The sequence below is a fragment of the Eptesicus fuscus genome, chromosome 3, assembly GCF_027574615.1.
Source record: "Eptesicus fuscus isolate TK198812 chromosome 3, DD_ASM_mEF_20220401, whole genome shotgun sequence".
Taxonomy (NCBI): domain Eukaryota; kingdom Metazoa; phylum Chordata; class Mammalia; order Chiroptera; family Vespertilionidae; genus Eptesicus; species Eptesicus fuscus.
This window is the reverse complement of record NC_072475.1, coordinates 21,853,297-21,880,403: the sequence shown is the minus strand read 5'-3', so window position 1 is coordinate 21,880,403 and position 27,107 is coordinate 21,853,297. Positions and strand designations below refer to the sequence as shown.

At 38.8% G+C, this 27,107-nt stretch overlaps 1 protein-coding gene across 2 annotated transcripts in view; it reads left to right on the top strand.

The window, feature by feature from the left end:
* The window catches only part of VEPH1 (ventricular zone expressed PH domain containing 1), a 194,730-nt gene that overhangs the window by 104,060 nt on the left and 63,563 nt on the right, over positions 1-27,107 (top strand). For both annotated transcript variants that reach the window (XM_054713669.1, XM_054713668.1), the window contains exons 7-8: positions 1,365-1,574; positions 2,241-2,635. In XM_054713669.1, coding sequence (XP_054569644.1) covers positions 1,365-1,574; positions 2,241-2,635 — 605 coding nt within the window. The remainder of the gene's footprint in view (positions 1-1,364; positions 1,575-2,240; positions 2,636-27,107) is intronic.

Genomic DNA, 27,107 nt, shown 5'->3' with positions numbered 1-27,107 from the left:
TATATGCATATTGAGGTGTACTTTGTGCTTTACAAATTTGTTAAGTTTTGATAATCCCAGCTATAGAAATTCCTGAAATGAATTTCTTGGAACCAGAGAAATGGATAGAAAATAAAAAACTCCCCAAATTTCTCATCTGAAGAGAGTTTATTGGATCTTTTAACATTAACCTTTTCCTCTAGGAAAAATGCTAAGAGAGCCAACTAAATAAATACACACAAGAAAAAGCAACAGAGTCACCAAGCCGTCTTGAATAGACTTCCAGGGATTATTAACCCTTGTGTTTATAAGAAAGGAATTAATACTAATCCCATGTGATATGGTTGATAGTGATTATTAAATTAAAATAACTCTAGGTGGGCTCATATTAGAAGGCAGGTGAGGGAAGATAAATGCAGACTCACTTCTGTAATCACTCAGCACCTTAGTGAGCATCGGCGAGCTATTTCTGCAGCTTATCTATAGCTCATACTCTACTTAGGGCACTGTGCTTGCCCTCAGAGGGGTTCCAAAATTATTCCACAAATAGCCCCTGCCTTAAACGAGGTCATTGTAATGACCCATGGAGTGTTATGTAAAAGATATTTGGAACTACTAATATCATTCATGGAAAACCTCTTTTATCCAACATATTAAAATTCAAAAAGATGTTTCCTGCTTTGTAAGATGAGAGAATCACACTGATTTCCATAAAATTAGCAAAACGATGATTTCCCCCCCCTCCTCTTGAAATGTTCTTATTCTGTCAATTTCAGTACAAACAGATCAGTATATGTAAATTTTCTAGAAAATACCTGGCATGAATTTCATATAAAAGCCATGCTTTTGGAGAGCTAGGTAAGAATATGGTAGATGACCATAAAAACTGCTTTGTGTTCTCTGAATCCTTCGAAGTATTCCTAATACAAAGTTGACATAAACATCAATGTTTCTAAACTTCTGGCAGAATAAGCTATAGAAACAATTTCAAAGACCTATGTTCATAGATGTTACTCAATAAAACATTTGTTAAATGACTAATAAAAATTTATCAGCTTGACTGGTGTGGCTCAGTGTTTGAGCATTGACCTATGAACCAGGACGTTACAGTTTGATTCCCAGTCAGGGCACATGCCCGGGTTATGGGCTCAATTCCCAGTGTGGGGCTTGCAGGAGGCAACCAATCAATGATTCTCTTTCATCATTGATGTTTCTATCTTTCTCTCTCCTTCTCCCTTACTCTCTGAAATCAATAAAAATATATTTGTAAGAAAAAAATGCATCAGGTAAAGTTTTCAGTTCTGAATTAAAAGCAGTTAGAGAGCAATGCTGTTCTGAAGGGGATATATGACTAGTATCTAATGCAATAATCTTTATTCCTTTAGGAGAAAAACCAGCACTGAAATTGAATTCCCTGAGAAGCTAGAGGGAACCAAGCTCACCGCAGCTGAAAATGAAGACCAGGAAAAGCTTCATGTTAAAATACAGGCTTTTGAAGACAAAATAAATGCTGAGATCAATACCCCTGGATCTATCAGAAGATATAGTTTGGGCCAAGTTTCCAAGGAAGAAAGAAAAGACATTAGATTTAACAGGTATAAATTTTGCTTGGCTGGTTTTTGCAAATACCGTATTTTCCAGTGTATAAGACCAGCTACTTTTGAGAAGATTTTCCTTGGGTTAAAAAGTCGTCTTATACGCTGGAAAATACGGTATGTAATTCATGTTGGCTATTAATTTTATTATTGCACTGTTATAGGGTGTTTTTAAAGTATCTTTTACTTCAGTCACCCAAAATTCCATCCTCTCATGAATGAAACTTCCTTCACAATGCTTTAATTATCCAAAGAAGCTCACTTTTGAAGAAAAAAACATGAGAATACAAATGGCTTATTTTTTAAAACACGTTTTAAATTCTATAGATATGGATAATGACTTTCAAAAGCTTCTCTTAATTTCTGATGAAAAAGCTGAAGCAGAAGTAGAAAAAAAACAATGTAAATATGTAAGTCCATCATGTTCTAGCTAATTTTGCCACAAAATTGATTTTTAAATCTTTGGGCAGGTGATCTATATCTTCAAAGGATTGGCTTATTACATAACTTGGCGGTCTATGTTTTATCAAATCTGTTAATAGCACTGATTTTCAGTTTCACACTCCAGAGGAAATAACTTTTGTCCCAGTGTTGTTATTCTTTCTTTTCCTTGTCAGTGAATGGTCACTCTTTACCGTCTCGGCCTTCCCTTTGTTTGTATTGTAGGTCAAAGAGTCTGGCTTTGCACACTGTGCTAACAAAGGGCATGAGTTCAGATGATGGGGAAGTTGTTGAGAGAGGAGATATACCAGCCAGCATCTCCCTTTCAGAAATAGCCTCACTTGGCCAAGGAAATAAGTCGCCCTTTAAGGCCGACACTGATGGATCACAGCTGGGAAATTCTTCAGTTTCACACCCAAGCATTATACATATAGAGTCAGAGAATCTGCCAGAAACAGTAAAAAAAAACTATCAGGAAGACACTCCAGAGACGACTGTAAGTCCTGTAGAATACCAAGATAAGCTCTACTTGCACTTAAAGAAGAACCTCAGTAAAGTGAAAGCATACGCCGTGGAAATCGGAAAGAAGATTCCAGTCCCTGACCAGTGTACCATTGAAGGTAAGATCTCTGAACTCCCCAAAGTTGAAAAATTTAAGACATCATTGAAAAAACAAAAAAGTCTCAAAAGGACAGAAATTGCATTTTCTGGTTCTTTTAAAAAATAGATCATTTTGAAGCACGACTACATTAATTACTTTTCCCTCCAATAAGGTTAATCATCTTTCTAATTCCCATTTTAATCTACTTAATCTGATTTGTTTGAAACTCGGGATATATCATTTCTGATTCCTTGTCCCTAGCATTCAAGAAAAACCTAGAAAGGGGTCTGTGGCCCCCAAAACAGGCTCTAGGGTAGAGGTCCAGCCAGAGGCATTTTTCCATCCACATAATTGTGCAAGGAAGCTATGCACAGCATTGAGCTCCAATTGATTTTTCTTCCATTCATTCAACAAGCATTTATGAAGCAGCTACTATGTGCTAGGTGCTGTGCTAAAGATTGAGCTTTGTGTGAGATTTACCTATGACCCCAAGAGACACAATTCCTCACCTCTTGGCGATTAGAGTAGAGAAAGAAAAGAGCACAGCCATGGTCAGGAGGCGGTGCAGGCCAGGGGCCAGTGAGAGTGTGAGCTGGTCAGAAAACAAAGGCCAAAGTGAGAAAAGGATGTCAGGGGTTGAGACTTCTCTTGGGTGCACATTTTAAGGAGGTGCCCAAAAAACTCAGTAAAATTTGAAGTAACAACAGAATCAGCAGCAATGTCTTGCCAGTCACGTTGGAGATGAGGTAAGTAGTAATGTGGATCACGTCTTTATTTATAGCTTTTGATATTTTGTTCATTGTGGACTTTTTGTATTCATTTCAATTTTTAAAAATATTGTTTGAGTACCCAATTTTCTGGTGCCTCCTCACATTTCATGCCTTAGTCCTGTCCCTGGGAAAGATGATGGATTTGAGACATGGGTATTAAAAATGGCAGAGTTACCCGGCCTGTGTGGCACAGTGGTTGAGCTTTGATCTATGAACTAGGAGGTCATGGTTCAATTCCCAGTCAGGGCACATCCCTGGGTTGTGGGTTTGATCCACAGTGTGGGGCATGCAGGAGGCAGCCTATCAATGATTCTCTCTTATCTCTGATGTGTCTATCTCTCTCTCCCTCTCCCTTCCTCTCTGAAATCAATATATAATATATATATATAAAATAACAGAGTGCCAAGGCAGGCTCACCCTCTGGTCTGGTTTGGATGGCTCCAAGGCACTGTCGGGGCAATTAGATCTTTCCTACAGTCATTCTTAGGCAGCAGGCATGTTCTTCCCTTGAGATTCAATGACAGTCTTAGCCCTCTCCTTGGACATGACATCTTTTCACAGGCTACAGTCCTCACTGAAAAAGCCAGGCAGCTTCCAGAAAGAAATACAGCTGAAGGATAGTGACTCCAATTCATAGTTACTCATCTACTGACCATCATTCCCTTCCAGGTTTAGGAACTAGGAGGGGTTTTCCTACTCTACTTTCTATCCCTTCTCTCACTCCAAATCAGAGGAAAGAAGGTATTCTCACAATAACAAATGCAAGGGAGTTAGTGGGTTTTAGGGTTTGGGAATGATGGATATTATTATTTAACATGTCTGTCTAGAATCTGACATTTTCAAAGGTGTTTACATTCATTTATTGATTAGCCTTAAAAAAAATTTTAAATGTTGAAAATAAAAGTGACACCGCTCATATTCAATATAACTTTTGGATAATGAAGTATACCAGGACTTGGGAATAACTAAAATCAATCATACTCAAGTAATACAAACTCTTTACAATTGCCCATTTCACTAGTAATCTATGCATTTATGCACAAGTTGAAGAATTTGATATAAGAGAGGTTAAATGAATTTCCCAGTTTGGCAGAGGAAGTCTATAGCAAATAGAAGGTTAGCCACATTTCCATCTACAAGAATAGTTTCTGTTTTGGGGTTTTCTTATTTTGTTTTAAGTTTAGCCTAAAGCATTCAAGGTATGCTACATGGTGAAGTCCTACAGTTACTTCAAGCATCTAGTTCTCAAAACACATGATATTTCTTATTGCCTTGAATTATTTTGGGTGTTTGAGAGTTAACTAGGTGACTGGTTGTTTTTTTAATTCAAAATATTGAATGAATCCATCATCTTTACTAAAGAAAAAAAAATTCTTTTGATGTTTTCTATCAGGAATGACCTAAAACTGAGTATGTATATTTTTAAGTTGACACTTTGGAATTCACTCATACTTTTATAATTTCCTGGATGTTCTTGGTAAATTCCTTGTGCAGATATATGTGTGAGGGATGGAAGATTTATATGACTTACTGTAAATATATCCACCAAGAAAGGCCTCATGCTGACTGCAGGGGACATGCTGTTATTATTTCAGAGATTGTGTAAACCATTCAGCAAAATGCCAACAGTCATCTGGGTGACACAGTTTTGCTTGGTCTCATGAGTTCACTCGGCTCAGCAATACAGTGCTTCTTTCATAAAGATTTATAGAAGAAAGATTTAGGCTTAGAGATTGTTACGCTTAATGTGTTTTTGGTATATGATGTCTTTCTTGTTAACTTATGCAAAGTAATCAAGGTACAAAGGGAAGAAGCATAAAAATCACTTCCACAACATTAAAGTTAAACAGACAAATAGCCAGCAGGAAACAAGATCAACAACAAAGGGTTTGGATGATTTTAGTCTGGCGTTACAAAGTCCATAACTACAAAAACATGACAAAACAACTCTTTAAAGAAGTGTTTTTTTGGTATTGGTTAGAATCATATGCCACAACTGATACTTGACTTCCTATATTTGACCTACAAACCATCACTTGCATACAGTTCAACTTAACACTTTAGCAATAGGGGTTGAAAAAACAGGTACCTGACTAGGTACAGTACAGCAGAATTCAGTATGTGGTGAATCAAGGACACAAATAGCTCTCCTAGCCCCAGTCAGCTACCTTATTATTGATCACAGTGCGAACAGGCAATCCTATATAATAAAAGGCTAATATGCAAATCGACTGAATGGCAGAACGACTGGTCGCTATGATGTGCACTGACCACCAGGGGGCAGAAGCTCAATGCAGGAGCTGCCAGTGCACTCCCACAGGAAGAGCGCTGCTCAGCCAGAAGCCGGGCTCACGGCTGGTGAGCGCAGTGGCGGTGGCAGGAGCCTCTCCCACCTCCGCAGCAGCACTAAGGATGTCCAACTGACAGCTCAGGCCTAATCTGTCAGTCGGACATTCCCCAAGGGCTCCCAGATTGCGAAAGGGCGCAGGCCAGGCTGAGGGACCACCCCCTCCCCAAATTTGTGCACTGGGCCTCTAGTAGAGTATAAAGAGATCAGCACAAATCTACCAGCATGTCTAGAAAAGCTGTCAAACCCCAGGTCTTATTGAGTTTGGGTCAGCAGTGTCATTTTGGTTATGAAAGAGCCTGTTGTCCCCAAGTCAGTAATTCTCCCCTGGACCTTCGAGGCTTTAGCACGGGTGAAGGTTTGCCAACTACTGCAAGTTATGTATTCATATGCAGACTGATGGTCTCATATCACTGCCTAATTATATTTACATACAAGACCAAAGCAATTCAGTTCATCTACTAAAGGGCATGTAAAAAATCCGAACCACTGGTGTTCATTTATGTGAACAAAAATGATTAGAGGTTAAAAAAAATCCTGATATTGAAGTAAATCCTTGAAAATCTGGCTCATCACTAGATTTCCATAAAGGATGATTTAAAAGCTTACAAGAACCCATCAATGCTGTTTTAGTTAGCTTTGAAGTATTTCCCGATTGGGTGAAAATAAATCCCATCTGGAGAGCGTATCAGCAAGCCTGACTTGCAGAAAGCTAATTTTAAAGCTAGTAATGTTGTCCTTTCTCTAATAGACCCACATGAGTTGATTTTTCTTGACTTGAACAGATATAAGGATATCTAAAAGTGAAATAAAGTTCAGTGTAACCATCTAGCACCAGAAGCTGTTTTCAACATTAATTATAAATAAAGCTTCCTTATTGAAATTTTGCATGTAGTCAAGTCCACTCTCATGTTGGGATGACAGAGGGGCAAAGCCAAGACCGGTCGCGATCTATTCCTGCTCAGTTGGTCCAGTCTGGGGGATAATAATGGTAACACTCATCCACTTACTGGTTCTGGAGAATGTTTCTTTCTTTTTAAAAATAGTTTGGTTTACTCAGGGGACTGAGATCATTTATCCATGGGGAGAATTGTAAGATTTAGAGAAAGAAAAAAAAAAAAACCTAAAGTTTTTACTCACAATCTGAGAGGAAAAAAACAGCAAATAGTATAGATGTTACAAATTTCCTGAAGCCTTATTTAATTAAATTGATCCCTTGGGCCCACTTGTTAGGAAAACTTTTTCTAGAGAATTTTTCTTGGTACTTTGAAATTTATCTTGGGTTACCTTACCTTATTCATCAGCTCCTATTTCTCCAAAGTGTGGATTTTAGTCAAAAGCAGACAGATAAAACGGTAACTGGGTTCTCCCCTTTACTTTCTCCTACCACACATATCCTGGATCCAGTCATCTGCAATGGCCTACAAGAAACATCCAAATAATAAGGAAGAACTACAAATCCTTTTGAAAAGATTGCCTCCAAAGTACTCTATTGTGTTAACACCAGATCATCACATCACTGGTGAGGATGTTACACTCTTAAACCCATGAAACATGTTGCAGCATCCCACCAGAGGACATCAAATAACTTTACTTCTCATTAATTATGTGTTCAAAGACTCCTCCTTCTTAAAAAATGAAAAAGATGCATTTTCTTTAAACATTAAAATAAAGAAAAATACCCTAACAATGCTAATGGACAAAAGGGTATGTTGTTTATCTTCATCTTGGTTTACATGATATTTATCTACAGAAAAGATGTACATTTATCCAACCAGGAAGCAGCTTAAAGTAAAATTGGAAAGCACATGTACATCCTTGGGCCATTTTGTGTGAAAATTCAGGAGAGATTATCCGCCTGTAAATGAAATGAATCATCTAAACCCTTTGAAATGGACAGTTTCTCTAATATAGTATCCACCTTGAATATGTTCCTAGTAAGTGTAAAGGAACCTTGCTAATAAATAAACAGGAGTACAAGTATATACATACATGGAGCAAAACTGTGCAGGAGTGCATTTCAGTACATCTGACCCTAAAGGTAGCCACCTTAGAAGATGAAAGAGAAGGAGAAAAGGAGGAGGTATTTTTTAGGAGCAGAAGTAGTTTTTGGTGGCATATTTCATAATCTTAAATATTTTCTTCTAATTGTATTATGTTTTTTAAATATAAGGCATTGTACTCTTACGACTGCCAGAGTATTGTTACCTTGTTTTAGGGAAGCTCCTATTCAGAGATTATTATCCTCCATCCATTATTGTTGTTTGGAGACAGTCTTTGCTCCTGAGTATACAGTGTGTGTGAAACAGTCTCGAGCACTGAGGGACCCAGCAGAAGAGGCCATTCAGATCCAGTTTGCCACAAACCAAATCTCAAGAAAGTGAATGTTATTTTTCCATTTACTTCCTTTATGAAACTGACATGATATGCCCTTTAGGGAAACAAAATGGTCCCTAGATATTAACAAATCTCATTTTAAAAATGAGCAAATCCATATTTCTGAGCCCTATTGGTGATGAAAAGCTGGTAGCTGGGGAACTAAAAAGCGATTATACAGCTAAGTAAAGGGTTTTGGTATGAGATGGGAAAAGAAAAAAAAGATAATTTCCTCTTGTTTTTTCCACAACAACCATCAAACTTCAGCTCATGAAGGATTTTTAAATGTTTTTCCCAAAACATAAGCAATTGCATAGTTGGCAATCGGAGGTCCGGGTATTTGATAAATGGCAGCATTAATTTGTGTTGTAGTCCATTTTCAGAGAGGGGATGTTTACAAACTGCAGATGAGTCTGTCTGAAGCAGACAGAGCCTTGTGTCACATGTTGGCAGGTGCACTTGGATGGGGTGAAAAAAGCTACGTGAAGGACACCGAATTCCTGGGTTTCCTCTGTCCACATTGCTGCCCTGGGCACCTTAGAGACCAGTAAGAAATTATTAAATGCATCTTTTTTCTTTTCTTACAAAATGATTCAGTGGACTTTTAGGAATAAACTGTTTTACAGAAGATAATCACTTTTCAGATGAAATGTTCTCATCAATTATTCAACAGTCATTAAAATATTATACCACCATTAAAATGAGTCACAGATGTGGGAAATAAAATACCATTGCGGAAACACTGAATATGATTCTGTTTCTCACATCAAACTTCCTATTTTCTAACTTCTAAGTAGCTTTCTCAGATTGGCTTCTTTCACTAGTAGTATGCATTTAAGGTTCCTTCATGGCTTGACAGTTCATTTCATTTTAGAGCTGAGTAATATTTCATTGTATGGATGTATTCCCCTTCCCTGCCCCCCACCTCCGTAGTATTACACAGAATAGTTTTACTCCCATTAAAATTCTCTGTGTTCTGCTTATTCATCCTATTTATCATTCATTCATTCATTCATTCATTCATTCATTCTACAACTATTTCTGAGGGCCTACTAATTGCCCGCATCAGTCTAGGAACTTAGGAAACATTGGTGAAAAAAACAAATATCCTTGCCTTCACAGAGACTGTTTTAGTGGGAAAAGACACACAATAAATAATAGAAATGATAAACAAGTAAACTACATAGGGTGTTAAAAAGCATTAACTGCTATGATAAAAGTAAAAATAGAGCTGGCTAAGAAAACAAAGAAAAGGAGGGAAAGAGTTCTAAAGAAAACATCAAACTATTACACCGATTTTCTCTGAAGAATCAGATTGGGGATGGGAGTTGAGGAGAAAGGGAAAGGAAAGGAGAAACGTGCATAATTTAAAGTTTTGGAGAGAGATGCTGGTAACTTTGACCCAGGTGAAAACTCCAGACTCCCCAGCATCCTGTCTAACCAGAGTCTATAGGATTGGGTTTCAGTCCCAACTCTGTTGTTGGGCAGTTTCAATTCCTCAAACAGGTTCTTCATTTCCTTGTGCCTCCACTTCCTCACCCTTATCCCAAGAGTGTATTACAGGGTCATGGGCTTTCAACCTATGCTCCTCAAAGAGACCTCAGACTCCCCTTTCCTTCTTTCCCTGCCCTGCCAACAGAGCAGCTATGAGTCATCAGAGTTTGCACATTGACCTTCCTGATGGGTATTTAAACCAAGAATTCGACAGCTTAAAGAAACTTGAAAAACACTCAGCTGGATCATTTTTATGTCCTTTTTTCTAAAAAGTCCTTTATGCTCTAAATTAATTATTTCTGCGTGCCTTATGTCAAAGCTGGCAAAATGTAAAACATTGGTTATTTGGCCAAGTCCTTCATCAGCCTCAACTTTATTTGCTAATATTATATCTTCATAATAAAATTTTAAAATAATATTTTTTACTTCACATTAATTTATTGTTTTGTTTTTCTTCTCCAGACATCTGTATTCATCAGTTTACTATAATTTCTTGGGAGAAAGTAAGCTGGCTTGTTTAATACTTTTGAGGTGTCTATCTGTCTAAACTTATTAATAGCTATCAAACAGCAAATGACCAATTATGGTTAGCAAATGAATGCATTGTGCCTGTCCTGGTTGGTCTATTTCTAGTCAAATTGTTGGGGTTACCTTACCGGTACTTAATGAAAATCAATCTTGTTTCAAATTGTGTATGAGAGCCTATAAAAATATATAATAAAATAAAAAAGATGATTCACTGAATGTGAGGGGGAAACAAAGATAGAGAAATAAAATATATCCAGTAGTTGAGTTATTTTTCAAAAATTTATGTCTGAAAATTTATACATTTACTTCTGAGCACCCTAGTGGCCATAGTAAGGAGAGAAACAAAAATCAGTTAAAAATCCACAATGTCCATAAATAAAAGTATGACAATTTCCCAGGAGAAAAAAGAGAACTGTTTACTTATTTGATTGATGACTACAGTGCTCACTGAAGCTGGTTCATCAGAAGAGGTGTTTATATTATGCAACAAACACGTAACCACTGAATATAACAATAGAGCACTGGTTCTCAGCTAGAGGCAATTTTGTCCCCAGGCTGGGAACTTTTGGTAATGTCTAGATACATTTGTGTTTATCATGATTGAGGGAGGAGAGACAGGGGCTACTGGCAGCCAGTGGATACTGCCAAACTGCCTACAACCAATAGAAAAGCCCCCAAGACAAAGAATCATCCAAACCAAAATATCAGTAGTGGTTGAGAAACCCTGAAAGACTGTCTTGCTTCTCAAAATGTGGTCCATGGACCAGCGACATTGAGATTCTTTGGTTATCCATTAGAAATTCAGACTCTAAGGCCTATCCTAGACCTACTGAATCCGCATCTACAGTTTAATAAGATGCCTCTGGTGATGCATATGTGCATTACTGTTTGAGAAGCATTATTACTGTGGAAATAGTAATATTTCCCAGTAGTAAAGAATTTTCTTCCTTACAAGGACTTTGTGATTGAATTCACTCTTTGTTTAATCATCACCTCTCCATTGAAGAGATGAGTGTTCTTCTCTCAGACACTCAAAGATACCAGGATTAGTCATCGGGACTGCTCAAGGCACTCCATTTGTGGTCCCATTGCCCTTTGGTTCCTCTCACAGGATAGGGTTTTTAAAAAAGATAAATTGGCCTGGAAGACAGGAAACTGTACTACTTGGTGTCTGTTTGAATTTTCAGCAATGTGACCTTCTGACTTTTTATGTACATAGTATTTAGTTTCTCAAGGAAGGGAGTTTTAACAGCTAGCTTTAAAATACTTACAAGTATCAAATATGTTTCAATCATGCTTAGCCATGTTGTGTAAATGAGTTCAAAACATACAGATTATATTTCCCTTAAAATATGCAGAGAATTTAAATTAAGCAAAAAAGAAAAAGAAACACCTAAGCTTTCCTAAATTCAAAACATTGAACGGTAGTTTGAGACAATTATCTATATGTGATTTCACCTATCATTGATATTTAAAGATCAATCCATTGTCCCTCACTCCTTCTAAAAGGAACTGAATTTATTGTACTTTGGACCATCTTTTCTTTACTGAATCTACATGATTTTTTTTCTAAGTTCATTTAAAAAGAACCTTACAAATATTTAAGTAAAAGCTATCCTTTCCAGTAAATATAGACAATTAAGACTGTTCCTACATCCTTATCATGTCTTTCTACTGAATTTTTATTTTATTTTATACCAGCTCATATACAGTTACACCCTGAGGGTTTTTGTTCATTGGCTTTTAACAAAGCCTTTGAACTCTTATAAACAATTGAATCTACAGTAAAAGAATCAAGACCAACATAGACATCCTTTGTATTCTTGCAATATTGATATAGTACCATCTTGCTGTAATTCCAATGTCAAATATACATTAAACACTTACGATATTTGTTAATGTTTCCAGAAATTTTGTTATGTTAAATTTTGCATTCCCTGGATCATTGTATATTTTTAACTTATGTGCAACAGCAAGAAGAATATTCTGTCTTCCTAAAGTAATTCAGTAACTATATAAAATTAAAGAGTTTATTTGGGAATTTAAAAGTACTAAAATATGAGGAAACGTCCAAAGAAAAGATTAAGCAATAGTATATTGCCATCCTTGGTTTGTTAGTTATCTGTGAATACTTTTAATGTATATTGCCCTAATGGGGAAGGAACGCATCTAAATTCAAGTTAGAGCCTAGTTTTTCAAACACTTGGGGTTTAAGAAATTCCCAAATGCTTTTCATCAAGCATTGCTATTGCTAACATGAACTTGTCTGCATTTCAAGGAAATGTAATTAAGTGTTTCAAATTCACTTTCACTTTATCCATCAAGATATGGTTTGGTGAAATTTTCTGATCCCTATGAGGTGTGTTACTGATAATAGAAATCTCATCAAGAAATGGCCTTTGTGGTATTAAGACAAGACCTGTACCAGATTGCTGTAATGAAGACCCTGCTGACTTTTGAAGGAAAAAAAAATCATTTTTCAGGTTTTGGTCAGACGCCTTTCCTTCTATCTCAGATACCTTTAAAAATGAAACAAAACCTAACTTGACATGGAATCAGGAATCAGCTGGTTGTGGGCAAGATGTGTGCAGGGAGATGTAGATATACCGTTATACTCATTCATGTTAGGTAAGGTTGGGCATGGAACTACCCATTACAAAGTAATGATGGGGGTTAGGGACCATAGACAGTGAGAATTCTCATTCTCTTTTCTTTTTTAAAAAAATATATTTTTATTGATTTCAGAGAGGAAGGGAGAGGGATAGAAACATCAATGATGAGAGAGAATCATTGATCCACTGCCTCCTGTACATCTACTACTGGGGATTGAGACCCCAACCCGGGCATGTGCCCCAACAAGGAATCAAACCATGACCTCCTACTTCATAGGTTGATGTCCAAACACTAGCCACACTAGCTGGGCTCCCCTTCTCTTTTCTAATCCGAAGTCTACACCTCCTTGAGCAGGAGCTGCAAATAAATTCTATCAGCAGTGCAACCCTTTGGATTCTCCGTCTTTTTCCATTTCCTTCAGACAGAAGGGGCTGAAGTTCTCCAGGCAGATGAGGGTCTGGAGACACAGAACTCAAAAGGAGAGTGTGAGGTATGGTGTCCCCAGTGAATGGACCAGTATCATAAGAGCAATCATAGCTGGTAGCTGCCTTTGTACCTGCTCACCCAGTACAGGGTCCAGTGTTTGATGTCAGCCCAGGAGGAAGAGCAGGGTGGACTAACAGTTTTCAAATTTAGCATGTGAAGAGTTGTCAGATTTTCCTCTGTGAGTAACATTTATCTCACTGCCATGTTGGTTACAAGATATTAAATCTGTATCGCTACCTTTCTTTAAAAGGATATTCTTATGCCATACCTTAGTAAAATATATTTCTTTCCCATGACATTCGCTATGACATCAAGATTAAATGTAGTAATTCCAAAAATTTTAACATTTTTCAAACAAGTTTGAAATATAGAAAAATATTTATATCAAGTCTTGCAATATTAATATTATTATCAACTTGCATTCCAAACCAGAGGCTGGCAAACTTTTTAAATAAAAGGCCAGATAGTAAAAATTTTAAGACAGAGACAGGCCATGCGGTCTCTGTTACAACTATTTAACTCTGTCACTGTAGTGTAAAAGCATCCATAAATAATACATAAATGGATGGACATGACTGTGTTTCAATAAAACTTTACACAAACAAGCAGTGAGTCAAACCTGGCCCAGAGCCATGGTTTATGAAGCGCTGTTCTAGATAATCAGTTTATATTGATCACCACATTCACCCAGAGTTTTATGTTATAGATGGTATTTAAGGACTTCTGACATCCCTCCTAACACACACACACACACACACACACACACACACACACACACACACAAAAGACTTTCAGTAAACATGGCTGGTTGAACACATGTTTATCTGTGTACTACCACTAAAATTCCACTTAAATGATATAAAAAAAATGAAAAGGCATAAGCTTAGGAGAATGGAGGAGAAGATAGTAGACAAAAGATGTCAACAAAATGTTTGGCAGAGTAAAGAGGTGCAGGCTTGGTAGTCAATAGTGTCTATAATAGCACTTGTGGGCTAAGCGAGGTGCCACATGAGAAGAATTTTGTGCAGTTCTGCTGCTACCTAGTGACTTGGTATTGGAGGGGTGCACATTGCTTCTCAAGGAAGCTGTGTGTCCTAACCTGATGCAATCTCTGGTTGAGCTTATTTGTAAAACTCCAGTGAGTGGGTGGGGTTGAGGGTGGGGGCCTGACTCCAATTGTAAATGTTTGGTATTCAATGAGCTTGTGGAATGAGAAGAATTGTGCCAGCCCTGGCTGGTTTGGCTCAGTGGATAGAGTGTCGGCCTGCGGACCAAAGGATCCCAGGTTCAATTTTGGTCAAGGGCACATGCCCAGGGTTGCAGGTTCAATTCCCAGTAGGGGGGTGTGCAGGAGGCAGCCGATCAATGATTCTCTCTCATCATTGATGTTTCTATCTCTCTCTTCCTCTCTGAAGTCAATAAAAAATAAAAAGAATTGTGCCAGTAAGAACTAGCAGTGTAACATCAGGGCTTTTCTGCTATCAGCCTATCCTGAAACTCCTTCCCTCCAGCCTCCTTTCTAAGAGCCAAGGGAACATTTGCTCATATTTGCAGTGTCACTCTTAGTACCCACTGATGAGATGCCATCATGCGAGGAAGGAAGGGCCCCAAATCGGAAGACAAGAAATGGCAGAAAGAAGGCTTCTGGGATGCTGATTTGCATGTCTGGGTCTCTGTCCACAGAAGAAAGTGGCAGACAGAAGGAGGCTGGTCGCTATGGTGACTGGTGGGCCATTCAGGTGTCTCACGCCACGGCCCTGTGTGAGCCCCGCAGACAAAGGCCGTGTGTTAGGAAGTGTGTGCTCTGTTGTGACAGATGCACACTTCAAGGGCCACTGGGCTCGTATAGAACAGGCTTCACCTACTCTGAGCCAATAACGCTCATCGCCTTTATTTGAGAAATTGATGAGAAAAAAAAAATATGCAAAGTTGCCTGAGTTTTCTGAGACAGACATTTTGTGCGCTTTATTTTCTCTTTTGTCCCAAAGCAGACACTAGTTATATTCAGGTCCTGTTTGTTCCACTCAGAGAGAAAACAATTAGACTACTTGGGTTTTTACCACCACCATCACAGTCTGGTCTTCCCTCTGATTTGACTTCCTCTCCTCATAATAAATCTTCCTATCTTTGATGTTCTGTCTCCTGTCCTCAGTTCATTGTATTTGCATTTCCTTTGCCCATGCACATTCCTTTCAGTCTGTAGTTTGGTCTACTCTCTTTGAGAATGTCAAAGAACAAACACCCCCTCGTATCCCACACTCACAGATTTTCAACAGCAGCTTCTCAGAGAGCATTTCATTGAGCATAGAGCATCACAATATCGAGGAAGGTGATTAAGGGAGGAGGCTGGTTACTGATTTTCAGTTTTGACAGAAGGTAAAATTAAAACCAAATCAAATTCAGCAGCTCTTCCTCCCTTCATGGGACAGGAAAGGTATAAAATACAAGGAACGATAGCCTCTCCTGGGTGTGGGGCATTAACCCTGCCATCATTTCCCACTGGATGCTGTCTGCTCATGGTGGCATCTGGTCTCCAGCCTACTAGATTCTACATTAATGTGGATTCCTAAGGCACCTGTGTGCCCAGAACCGTCTGTAAGGACATCTGCTGACAACCTGCTCTTGTTTACCCTTGGATGTATGCTAAGTGGTAGCTGTATTTGGAGAAGAGCCTACTTAACAAGATGAGAGTAGGAAGAGCTTTGGTCATCTCACTAGAACAGTGTACATGGGAGGAGTTATAATCTTAAGGAAATAAAATTAACCTTACCACCTTTTGTTACACTCTTCATTAGCATTTTATTCTCAAAGCACAGTATGGTCACATCATTTCCTATAAATTCACTGGGTCTGATGTGAGTTGCTTCATGTGAATGTGATCTCTTGAAGCGGGGTGACCTTGTATAAGTCATCTTTCTATGGATGCTTTGGAAGTAGACCACCCCTGTGGCCAGAAATAATTTTCAAAGTTCTCTTTTAAGAGGTTCCAATGGATCTTAGAGGTCATCCAGGCCAACTTGGCTATAAAGTCATATGTTAAGGTTCATACAAATTTAAAAATAAAAACAAGTTACCAGGCCCAGAGAGGTCTTTGAGGGCTGTTTACACCAGCACCATTATCCAGGCTCTTTCTCACCCTAAGTCCCAGACCGGGACCACTTTATCCTCACTCCTCACCTCACTCCCTCCTGCCTGTCCTTGAGGTCTCAGCACAAAAGTTGTTTCTTCAGAGCAGCCCTCTCTGACCCCATCCCTATCTAAATTAGCTGTCCCCATATTGTTTGAAGAAGGGCATTTTTCCTGTTTTTTTCTTCTTCAAAGCACTTAGCATAAAACATCTTGTGTTTTGCTGTATTATTCTTTGTTTTTTCTCTCCCCACTAGACAAAATAGGTAGCACATATTTTATTTACTACTGCATAGCTAATGTCTACACTGCAGGAACTCAATAAATGCATGTTGAATGAATGACATTTTGAAAATTCCTGAGTCTATGCCTATACTATATTAAACCTTTTTTAATAACTATTTTTTCTAATACTCAGAAAAGCCAAATCTTTAAAAGGAGCTCAATCAGCCCAAACTAACCTTCATATGTCTGAATATTTCGGGATTTTATTTTTTCAGTTTCTATTTCTATTACCTTCTTCCCAGCTAACCCTTTCCCTTTAAAAACAAACAAACAAGAAATAGGGAATTATTTTTAAATTATTGAACAACTACATATATTATAAATAATAGAAATAGACTACCATTTGGTCTCCGCTTGTTGCAGAAGACCAAAGAAAACCAAGGACGCTTCAAAGAAGAGGAGGGACACTGTTTAATACACCGGCGGACTCAGGGAACAGCCTTCCAAATCTGAGTGAAGGAACATGCATGGGGCTTTCCTTTATATCTCCCTGTGGTCCTTGTCCCGCAAATATGGATTATGCTTCCGGTCCTTTTCGCGGGCCTTGCAAGAAGGCCCCCAGGTGTTGGGGGTCTCCAGGCATATCTGATGGTCAGGCCTGGCGCCAGCGTTAATAACCCTCTCTCTGGGGCAGTGCACTGTCCACAGCCCCATGGCCTCTGTAACCGGTTCTGCAAGACCAGTATCTGGGAAGGAGGCAGTGACTTAATCATAGGTTATCAAGAACATACACTGAGCTTGCTGGCATGGATTCAGATCACTAGGCCCACATATCAGGGTTACATTGGAATTAGCCTTTTTTAGCCTTCTCACGCTATTGGTTTGTCTGTATCAGTGCTGTATTGAGGGCTGTAAATGGACAGTTGCTGTCATTTGTGTTTGCATGTGGTTTATGCCTCTAGTTTCAGGCTCCAGTAATTTCTCCATGGACTTGCTCTTTCCAAATAGACTAACTTATTATTTTTCAGTAAAGTAGCTTACTTTATTGAGATTCTTTACGGTGCTTAATATTTATTGAATAAAATAATAACTAAATCAATTATTTTATTTAATCCTGATGAAAAGCTAGCAGTCTAGTAATTATTGTCCCAACTTTATGGATGAGAAAAATTTAGAAAGGCAAATAGCCTGTCCAAGGTAATATAACCAATAGAAGGCAGAGTCAGGACTCGTCCTTGGATTCATGGCCTTGTCACTGGCTGGCTGTCCCACACTGTCTTTATAGATGTGCCATTTCCCTCCCCACACCCATGCTTTCGGCCATGCTATTGCTCCTCTACAAGCCCTCTGCTCCATTTATCTAGACCTGCCATTCATCAAGTCTAGATCCAGTCTTACTCCTTCTGTCCTCAGTGATTCCAGTTACTACTAATTTTGCACTTTATGGAGTAAAGCATTTAGCACAGGATATCATTACTAACACTTCTGTCATCAGAGCAAAACCAAAACCAAAACCAAATCAAAGTAGTTGTAGAGCTACCTTCCCCCCAAAAGCACCTCCTCCTCCTCCAGCTAAATTGCACAAGGGTTTTGAAGAACTTACAATGGCACTTGCCTGGGGGGTTCTGGTAATACAGATGCTAAACTGATCCCCCAGCTGGGTGGGGGAGGGAACATTCTCCACTCACACCTAGAGGCACTGGGAAGACATCATTTTCCATAAAGACTGGGACAAAGAAGCAGTTCAGATTCTTCTCTAAGTTCCTGTCCCCCCCAAAGTGAGGGGGCCCAGGGAGGAGCATTTTAGCACGACGGAGAATAAACAATAAACAGATATATAAGGCACTTGTACGGTGTGTAAAATACTATGATGGATTAAAAAATTGCACTTTACCTTGGATTACACTTTTTAGATTCATATATTCCTAATATCTCTTTTTAAATTATAAGGCTCTCAATACTAATAATGATTATGTTAGACATTTTCCTGGTGCAGGGTAACAAATAAAATCAACTTTCTTCAAGCTTATCAGGTATCCATATTATTACAGCAATGGCATCAATGAAAAGTAATCTGTAACATCTTTCAGAATGTATGCTGTAAGAGTACAATTCATATGAAAATACCTTCCTTGGAGGCTTTCAGTCATACTTGTAGGTTGTAGTATTGAGTTTCTCTTAAGACTAGAATTGTGTTATAAAATTAGCTTCCAGATTCATGGTATATTCTCAGATCTGCTTACACAAAAGTAGTTGCTTTCAATTCAGTGAAACCTTACGTAGCAATAGTGAATGAAACAAGATGTTCCCTAGTGTTTTCACATCAGACACATGATTATGGGATCAGCTTAGAACAGATTCCTAGTGAACATCCTAGGAAAGCCAGGCTTGATTAGGAGTTGCTAAAGGCCGCTTCTTGCAAAAGCTGCAAAGAGTTTGAGATAGTTGATGTACGTTGTGCGGAAGTCCCATGCATTTTAGACCAACCTATCTGACCTAATCAAGCATCTTGGTAAATACATATCATCTCTCCAAAGAGTGTTCTCCTGAGGCTGCTGGCTGGTGGATAGGCCAGATGGTCTCAGTTCAGAACCGACAACTGGAGAGAGCAATGAGCTAGATGATTCACATATAGATAATCTTAGGCCTGTTCTTCTTTCTTCAGAAGGAAGAAATGTACACAGATCCATTTTAGTAGAATTTAATAATAAAATTTCCTAAAATTTTCTGTGCCCTCAATCTGGTTGCTGTTATACATTTTGCAGAATTGTAAAGTAATTGGTAGCACATGGACCAGTACCTGCAGGGGATCACGGCTTGCCTGCCTTGTTTGCCTCTGCACAACTTTTGATAAATCTCTGTTTGGTAGAGCCAAATGTTTATTTATAACACATGGGCTCCACTGACTCAGTGCAACCACGAAGTACTCTGTATCATTGCCAGAAATCAACTACATTAGCATCATGCAAAATATATATGTATATTTATATATACATGCATGCATATATATGTATTTGATTTAAAATTCATATAAATTCCAAAATTACTTTTGCATCTGTAAATTGTTCTAGCTTCTATAAAAATATCCCAGATTTACTTCTGATCACATTGATGTTGACTATTTTGTATTCTTACTGTTTGGACATGTAACCTGTATTTGGTAACCATCAGGAGTGCATGGTAAGAAAAAGTTGACTTCTTCCAAATGAACTTACCCTGGAGTATTTGTGATTGGATAAGTGCTCATGTTCCTCTTTGTAGAACTGAGTTGATTAATCGTTGCTGTTGGAGGGTTATTTCCTTCTACTGGTAACCTAAAATTCACCGAAGAAGTAATAAAAGTATCAATGTAGTCATATAAAAATAAGTTCAATTTTAAATTAGTTTCATAATTCATATCTTATTATTTTTATTGTTGGGGGGCAGATTGGCTAAATTCCTGGAAATATTATAAATGACATTGGAACTAACATAAAAATATGAGCAATGTTATGATAGTAACTCTTTTCTATAATTACCACAAGTCAGTAACCCAATCAGAAATGATCCTGATTAGAACACTATTTGAAAGGGTTGCTACTCATTTGTCAGAGCACTAGGAAAATGACTACAGATGTGACTATTCAGGTATATCTCTTTCACAATTTTTTTTTAAAATATATTTTATTGATTTTTTTACAGAGAGGAAGGGAGAGGGATAGAGAGCTAGAAACATCGATGAGAGAGAAACATCGATCAGCTGCCTCCTGCACACCTCCTACTGGGGATGTGCCCACAACCAAGGTCCATGCCCTTGACCGGAATCGAACCTGGGACCTTTCAGTCCGCAGGCCGACGCTCTATCCACTGAGCCACACCGGTTTCGGCTCCTTCACAATTAATATGACGGTTTTATTTTTAAATTTGAACTTCATAATGAGAAGGAAATAATTGTCTATAAACATTTTTCAACAAGTTAAACATAGAATTACCTATAACTCAGTAATCCCAGTCCTAGGTATATAACTAAAGACTTGAAAACAAGTGTTCAGATAATAACACATACCTAAATATGCATAGCAGCTCTATTCACAATAACCTAAAGGTGGAAACAACCCACATGTCCATCAATGAATAAATACACAAAATGTAGCATATCCAACAGTGGAATATTATGCAGTCATCAAATGGAATGAAGTACCAATACACGCTATAACATGAATGAAACTTGAAAACATGTTGCTAAATGAAAGAAGCCAGATACAAAAGGCCACATATTACATGATTCCATTTATATTAAATATCCAGAATAGGCAAATCCATAGAAACAAAATATAGATTTTTGATTGTCAGGGGCTGGGGAGAAGGGGTGTAATTGCTTAATGGGTTTGGGTTTTCCATTTGGAATCATGAAAAAATTCTGGAACTAAATAGAGATGATGGTTGTACAATATTATAACCATACTTAATGTCACTGACTTGTACACTTAAAATGGCTAAAATAGTAAATTTTGTGTCATGTAGTTTATAATAAAAACTCTCTGAGAGTACATCCTGTGACAAACTCCATCCTTAGTAAGCAGCATATTTTCCATAAATAAAGCATAATTATAGTGTGGTTATGGTTAACCTATCTATGCTATAGTAGCAGCAAGCAGTATATGCTAGGGTTCATTTTAAATTTTTTACTCTAATTAAAGTCATATTATTTCTCAAATTAAAATGCAGAAACTGAAATATATTAAACAAATTGGCCCCAGATTATACAATTAGCACATAGATATGTACACCTCACCTGGGATTCCCGTTTGTCTGGCAGCAGAATCTGCACTGTTAGCTGCTGTGCTGTAGGTTGAATGGATCTTGTGGTGATAAAGCTGATATGGTTATGGCCACATATCCTCAGGTTCTCAGAAAAATGTTGATGAAGTTTCAGTTCTTAAAGAGCAGGATATTTTTATTCAAATCCGTATAGTAAAATCATATTTCTCTTGCCTTTATTATTTATTTGTCTAATTACTATTGAACATACACATGCCATAAAGAACCACAAGAAGTCCAGTTCCCTTTCAGTGCAAATTTACCATGCTCTGTAAGGCTGTTGGCTGTGGTCAGGTGTATTCTGTGGCCTCCTGTAGTCTCCTTCTATTGGAACAAAAGCTGCATGCACTTTCTGAAATCTCTCTCTCCCTTCTTTCATTCCTGGGGTTAGATTTAGTTAGCTGAATGAGGTTTGGCTGAGTCATAAAGTAGGGTCTTGATCATGAGGCATGCAGGAGGTTGAGAGAAGTAGAGATTACCATAAGAAAAGAGAATGAGGCTAAGAAATCATGGATGATTTTTAACAAAAACACTATAATAGAATGTCAGCCTACTCCAGGCATCACCATACAATCCCAAATCACACTGTTTAAGGGGTGTGGCTCCCTTGCATTGGATGAGCAGAGCCTCTGCATTGGCTACTTGAGAAGGGCACCATTTATACTGTGGCCTGTGGGAATGACAGCCCCCGGGACCATTGCAGTGGAGAGGCTGTGTGGCTGTAAGCAGTGGCCCTGCAGACAAGGCCTAAAGTCATATCTAGAAGGATGATGTTTACAAGGCAACCAGAGGTCTTCGATAGATGCAGTTTTGGGGCAGCAAATGAATGTCAAGGTCATGTTTCCAGTATAGTTCATTCAAGTGTACACAAGGTAATCTATAAACAGGGCCAGTCTCTAGGTGGGAGGGCTCTGACAGCAGCTGGATAGGACTCAGAGCCAGCTTCTGTTCCAGAGAAGAGAGGGATGGGTCCGAGCAGTGGGGAGAAGGTGAGGACCCATGGTTTACTGTTCATGTATCTCCATCTCTGTTCATCCCCACCCAGGCTATTTACAGCCCAGTAACATTAGTGGTGACAGCGCTCCTGGTTAACCACAAAGTCTGCCTCCCTTGGTCTGGAACTAGCTCAGTCAAAACTGCCATGGGAGACTATTGTTCTTGATAGGTGGTCAGGGCAGGCAAAGGCAAAAGGACAGGTTCTGTGATATTTGTACTTGGAGCACGTGGCCACTTCAGGTTCCTCGTAAGCACTTATGGAAACCTAGCACTTATGGAAACCTAAAACTTAAGCTACTTCTTGCATTTTTGCATCCAATCCTGGGAAAGACTCCTTATCTATCTCACCCAATCTTTTGCTGCCACTTCTTTCAACCCAAGAGACCAGCCTAGGACTCGATAATAATGAAATGTTTCCATATAGAATAATTTTCATACAGAATAATCCCAGATACGGTGTGATGGCTCAGATGATTGTGAATTCATGAATGTGGAAGGTCCTCTCCTGGGGGCATCAGTCCAATGGTTTTCTGCTAAGAGATTTCCTTTGAGCCAGATGCTCTCACAACCAATAGATAGGCTTTAAATATCGCAACCATTTTCAAACAGGCTTTGGGTCATCAATGCCTCCCAACTTGACTTTCTGATTCTCAGATTCCCCTTTCCAAGAGAGGGATTTTGGTGAAACATAAAAATTGACAATAGAGGCCTTGCCAATGTAGAAATATTCCATTTAATTTTAAAATGATGCCATTATGATCTAAATACATGGGGAAAGTTAAAGTGTGAGCTTTGTCATGCTTTCAAGTGTGTTTGAATCTCAAGATTTTAAAGAAAGAATAGCTTTTGGAACTGGTTCAATTCAATCCTATCTTATAAGAGAGAGCCTACCACTCAAAATTCCTTCCAGCTCTGAGATGTTATGATTTTTAACTAGCACCTGGCATCACATTTCCACACCAGGCAAATATTTGAAATGCCAGAGTTTCTGGGGGCAGTAGGTCACTCCTGCAGCCTCTGTGAATGAATGTTGATTGTATTCTCACCCCAAAGTTCATGCTAATGCATGGACCATTGAGACAATTGAGGCAGAGTAATTCAACTCTATAAATTCTCATGTTACTTCTTCAAGAGATCTTTCTGTTTTCCTCTCTGGGACAAAATATACAACCAGCTATTTAAAATTTACAAGTAGAAAGTTGAGGTTCTGGAAGCTGAATAATATTGCTACTCTATTTTATGATATAAGTTTGTCTCCAGGCAGAATTATGAAAATGAAGATAGAAATAATTAACCAGAAAGAGTAAAAAAGCTTACTCTCTTTAACGTCTTAGGTTACCTAAGAAGGAAACAAGGTACATCTGAGTACAACTTGAAAGAAGCAAAGGATAAAACCAAGGCTTTCAAAGATATATTGGCCTCTGTCATGTGTAACATTAATTTATGGACAAATAATTTTGTAATTATGACATTTGTTTCTACTGTAGCCTTTCTAGTTTCCAAAGCTAACTTGACAGAGGCCATCTATTTCCTTGACTTATTTCCCTGATTGCTATGCTTCCAGCTCAGGTGGTTCCCACTGGGGAACAGTAAGACCCTGAGCTGGGATTTCATGGGTCAATCACATGGGCTTCCCTCCAGACAAGGCTGAGCATGAGTGGAAATGTAGCACATAACTCATCCAATTATACAGTACCATGAAGATGGAAACCACAATCAAAACCAAAACTATCAACAAATCTCTAAATACTGTGTAAGTGAAAGTGATACACACTTTACAATGGGATTTGCATCACTAAAAATACCTGGATATAAATTTGACGACAACTGTTATTAATCGCTGTTAAACCTGAGTATAATAAATGACTTATCATCTGTGAGCCTCAGCCTCTTCCTCTGAACTGGAAAGATCTATATCATAGGATTGCTGTAAGCACTAAGTGGCCATACATGCCTAACGCGCTTAGACTTGTGCCCAATATATATACACCAACCAGTTACGGTGAACTAATTTTTCCTTATTCAACTGCAAGAAAGTTGTCCTCTTACATATAATGCTTTGAATACAGCAAAATAGCAAACCTTTCCTTAGAGCTTCCTGGTAGTTTTCTTGCCACATTTCTGTGCTTCTGAGTCTCAAAATAACATTAGCATCAAAAATCTCACTTGCTCCTGACTGGAGTCCGAGAACTTTGAATGATTTGGAGAGACCAAGCAGATATTTTCAAGCATGGTATTTAGATCCTTCCTGCTACATCTTCTGCCATGTCCCCAGAGACATGTATTTCCATTGTATACTTAGGTTATTTTAAAAATAAACAATTAGATGAAAACTTCAGGACACAAAGAGACCTAGAAATTCAAAGGGTTATTAATAAGCCCCTTTTCTCTACTTAAAGCAGCACTGTGGCTGAGGGATCACTTCTTTTTCCATATACAATAGCAGCAATTGTCATAGTGATCGTGATAATGACAACAAACATTACTAAGCGCTCACTCTGTGCCCAGCGCACTTCTGTCAGAGAAGCTCATGTGTTACGCTCCCATGAACCAGCGTGACCAATTCCAGTTCCTCTTGCTTCCCCTGGAGCTTACACAGTTTTAGCACTGGAAGTCTCGCTGCTGTTGTTATTATTCTCAGTTAAGTCTCAGAGTTTGTGTAACTTGCCCAAGGACATAAAGCCAGCAAGTAGGAGAGCCTAGCTCCAGAGTCTGTGCTCTTAGCCACCACCTTGGAGCAAACTGGACTCTGGATGAGGTGTCCGAACCATTGGCCCTGGAGTGTCTTCTGAGGGGAGGGGCTCTCCAGCCTTTGTGCCAGGGCAGCATCCAGGATTCTCCGCCACCTGAAGGTTAATGGGCAAGCCTCACTCTGTGATTCAATAGCAACATAAAACCTCAAGCTGGTATAATTTCTGAACAGTTTTAACATAAGAAATATATAATCTATCATACATGCATCAAGAGACACCACATTCCACTGAGAGTGATTAGATATCAGGCCTCGTGTGCAAAATGTCTGATACCCTTCCTCTACCCTTTACCCGCTAACTCTTAAGATTCTGACTTTTTATTAGGACAAGATTTCTTCCTCAGACTGAGTCTTCTTATTCACTGAAGTTTCATTCTCTGTCATTACATTTTACGTATTGTGAGATTACAAACTTTCACATTACAACTCAGATGTGCAGAGAAAATGTACTGTCATTTTGTCTAGAACTCATCATGAGCAACTAAGCACAGTGTTGTGAGGAGGAAAATTAGGAGTCCCTGTTTAAATTTAGTCCCAACTGATCATTTGAACAGTATATTGAAGAAACAATTTCTCAGCCCGGGCCAGTGTGGCTCATTTGCTTTAGCATCATCCTGTGCACTGAAAGGTCCCTGGTTCTGATCAGAGCACATACCCAGGTTCTCTGATTGGGCTTCATGCAGGAGGTGACTGATCAATGTTCCTTTCTCACATCAATGTTTCTCTGTCTCTCTCCCTCTCCCTTCCTCTCTCTCTAAAATCAATAAAAACATATGTTTTAGAAAAGAAAGAAACAATTTCTCACTTGGATGAAAATGTTCTTTTTCTTATCCTCTCCCATACCTATCTTCCAAAGGTGACATCGGGGGGTATAAGGAAGTGGATTCTATTTCCTTGTGTTGGTAGAAAAGCACTGTGCCTGGGTGTGGGTTCAAGGAGGGAATGTCTTCTTACCTAAAGATTGATGTCCTTTGCTTGCTTGATTACCCTCTCCTAGCGGGCACTCCCAGCTGAAGTCCAGGATGATGTAACTTATCCTCCAGGCACTGTGCACAAGGGCAGGACCGTCGCTCTACCTGGGCAATCTGACCCCACCTCAGCGCCCACTGTGGCCCCCTCTGAGACCTGGCTTGGACTGTTGTCTGTACAGTCCAGATCTCTGTCCACCCCCCATGGTTATTTCTGTGAACAGCTGTCCAGCAAGAACCTCAGCTTCTCCCTCCTCTACTCATAGTAACCCAGGCAAGGGTGACTCATGAGAGCTGAACCTCAGACCTCTTCTTGCCTGGCTCTGTGATCTGTACTTTTCAAGAAGTTGGCTGCTCTGTGCTGGTCCTGGGAGCCACCGGGGAATGGATCTCCTTCCTCAGGGTCACCATTGCCCTCAGCGTTATCACAACTTATCTAATGTATCCCCACTTTCCCAAGTCCAAAGATGGGGAAGTCAGGACCACTTCTAATGGCTTCACACTTGTCTCTCTCCTCTCCACAATCACCCCTGCCAGACCTGAAAAGTCTCTTTCACTCCTTCTGTGTTATAGTCTTCTCCCTGCCAAACTTAGACCTGACCAGGCTGCCATGCCACAGGTCTATAATGTAAGTCCTCCATGCTCAGGGGTTGATAGACTAAAAGGAGATAAAGAAATTTAGACAAAAGCTTTGCTTTCAAGGATATTGTTATGCTGCATAATCCACCTCTGGTATTTAAAATCTATCTTACCTTGCTCTTGCTCTTTTTACTCCTAAAACTATCTAATGTTTAGTATACCACCATTCTCATGCCCAGTTGACTGCCAGGTAGATGGAGGTGCAGGTAGAATAGGCCAAAGGTGGTGAACTCAGGAAGGCAAAAGAGAAAAATACATTTAAAACTATAAATATTAGCCCCAAATTGCATGGTAATTTAGTGAGACATTATTTAAATTACCTATTTTAGCCAATATCAACTTTCTCATTGTATATGATTTTTTTTCTTTTT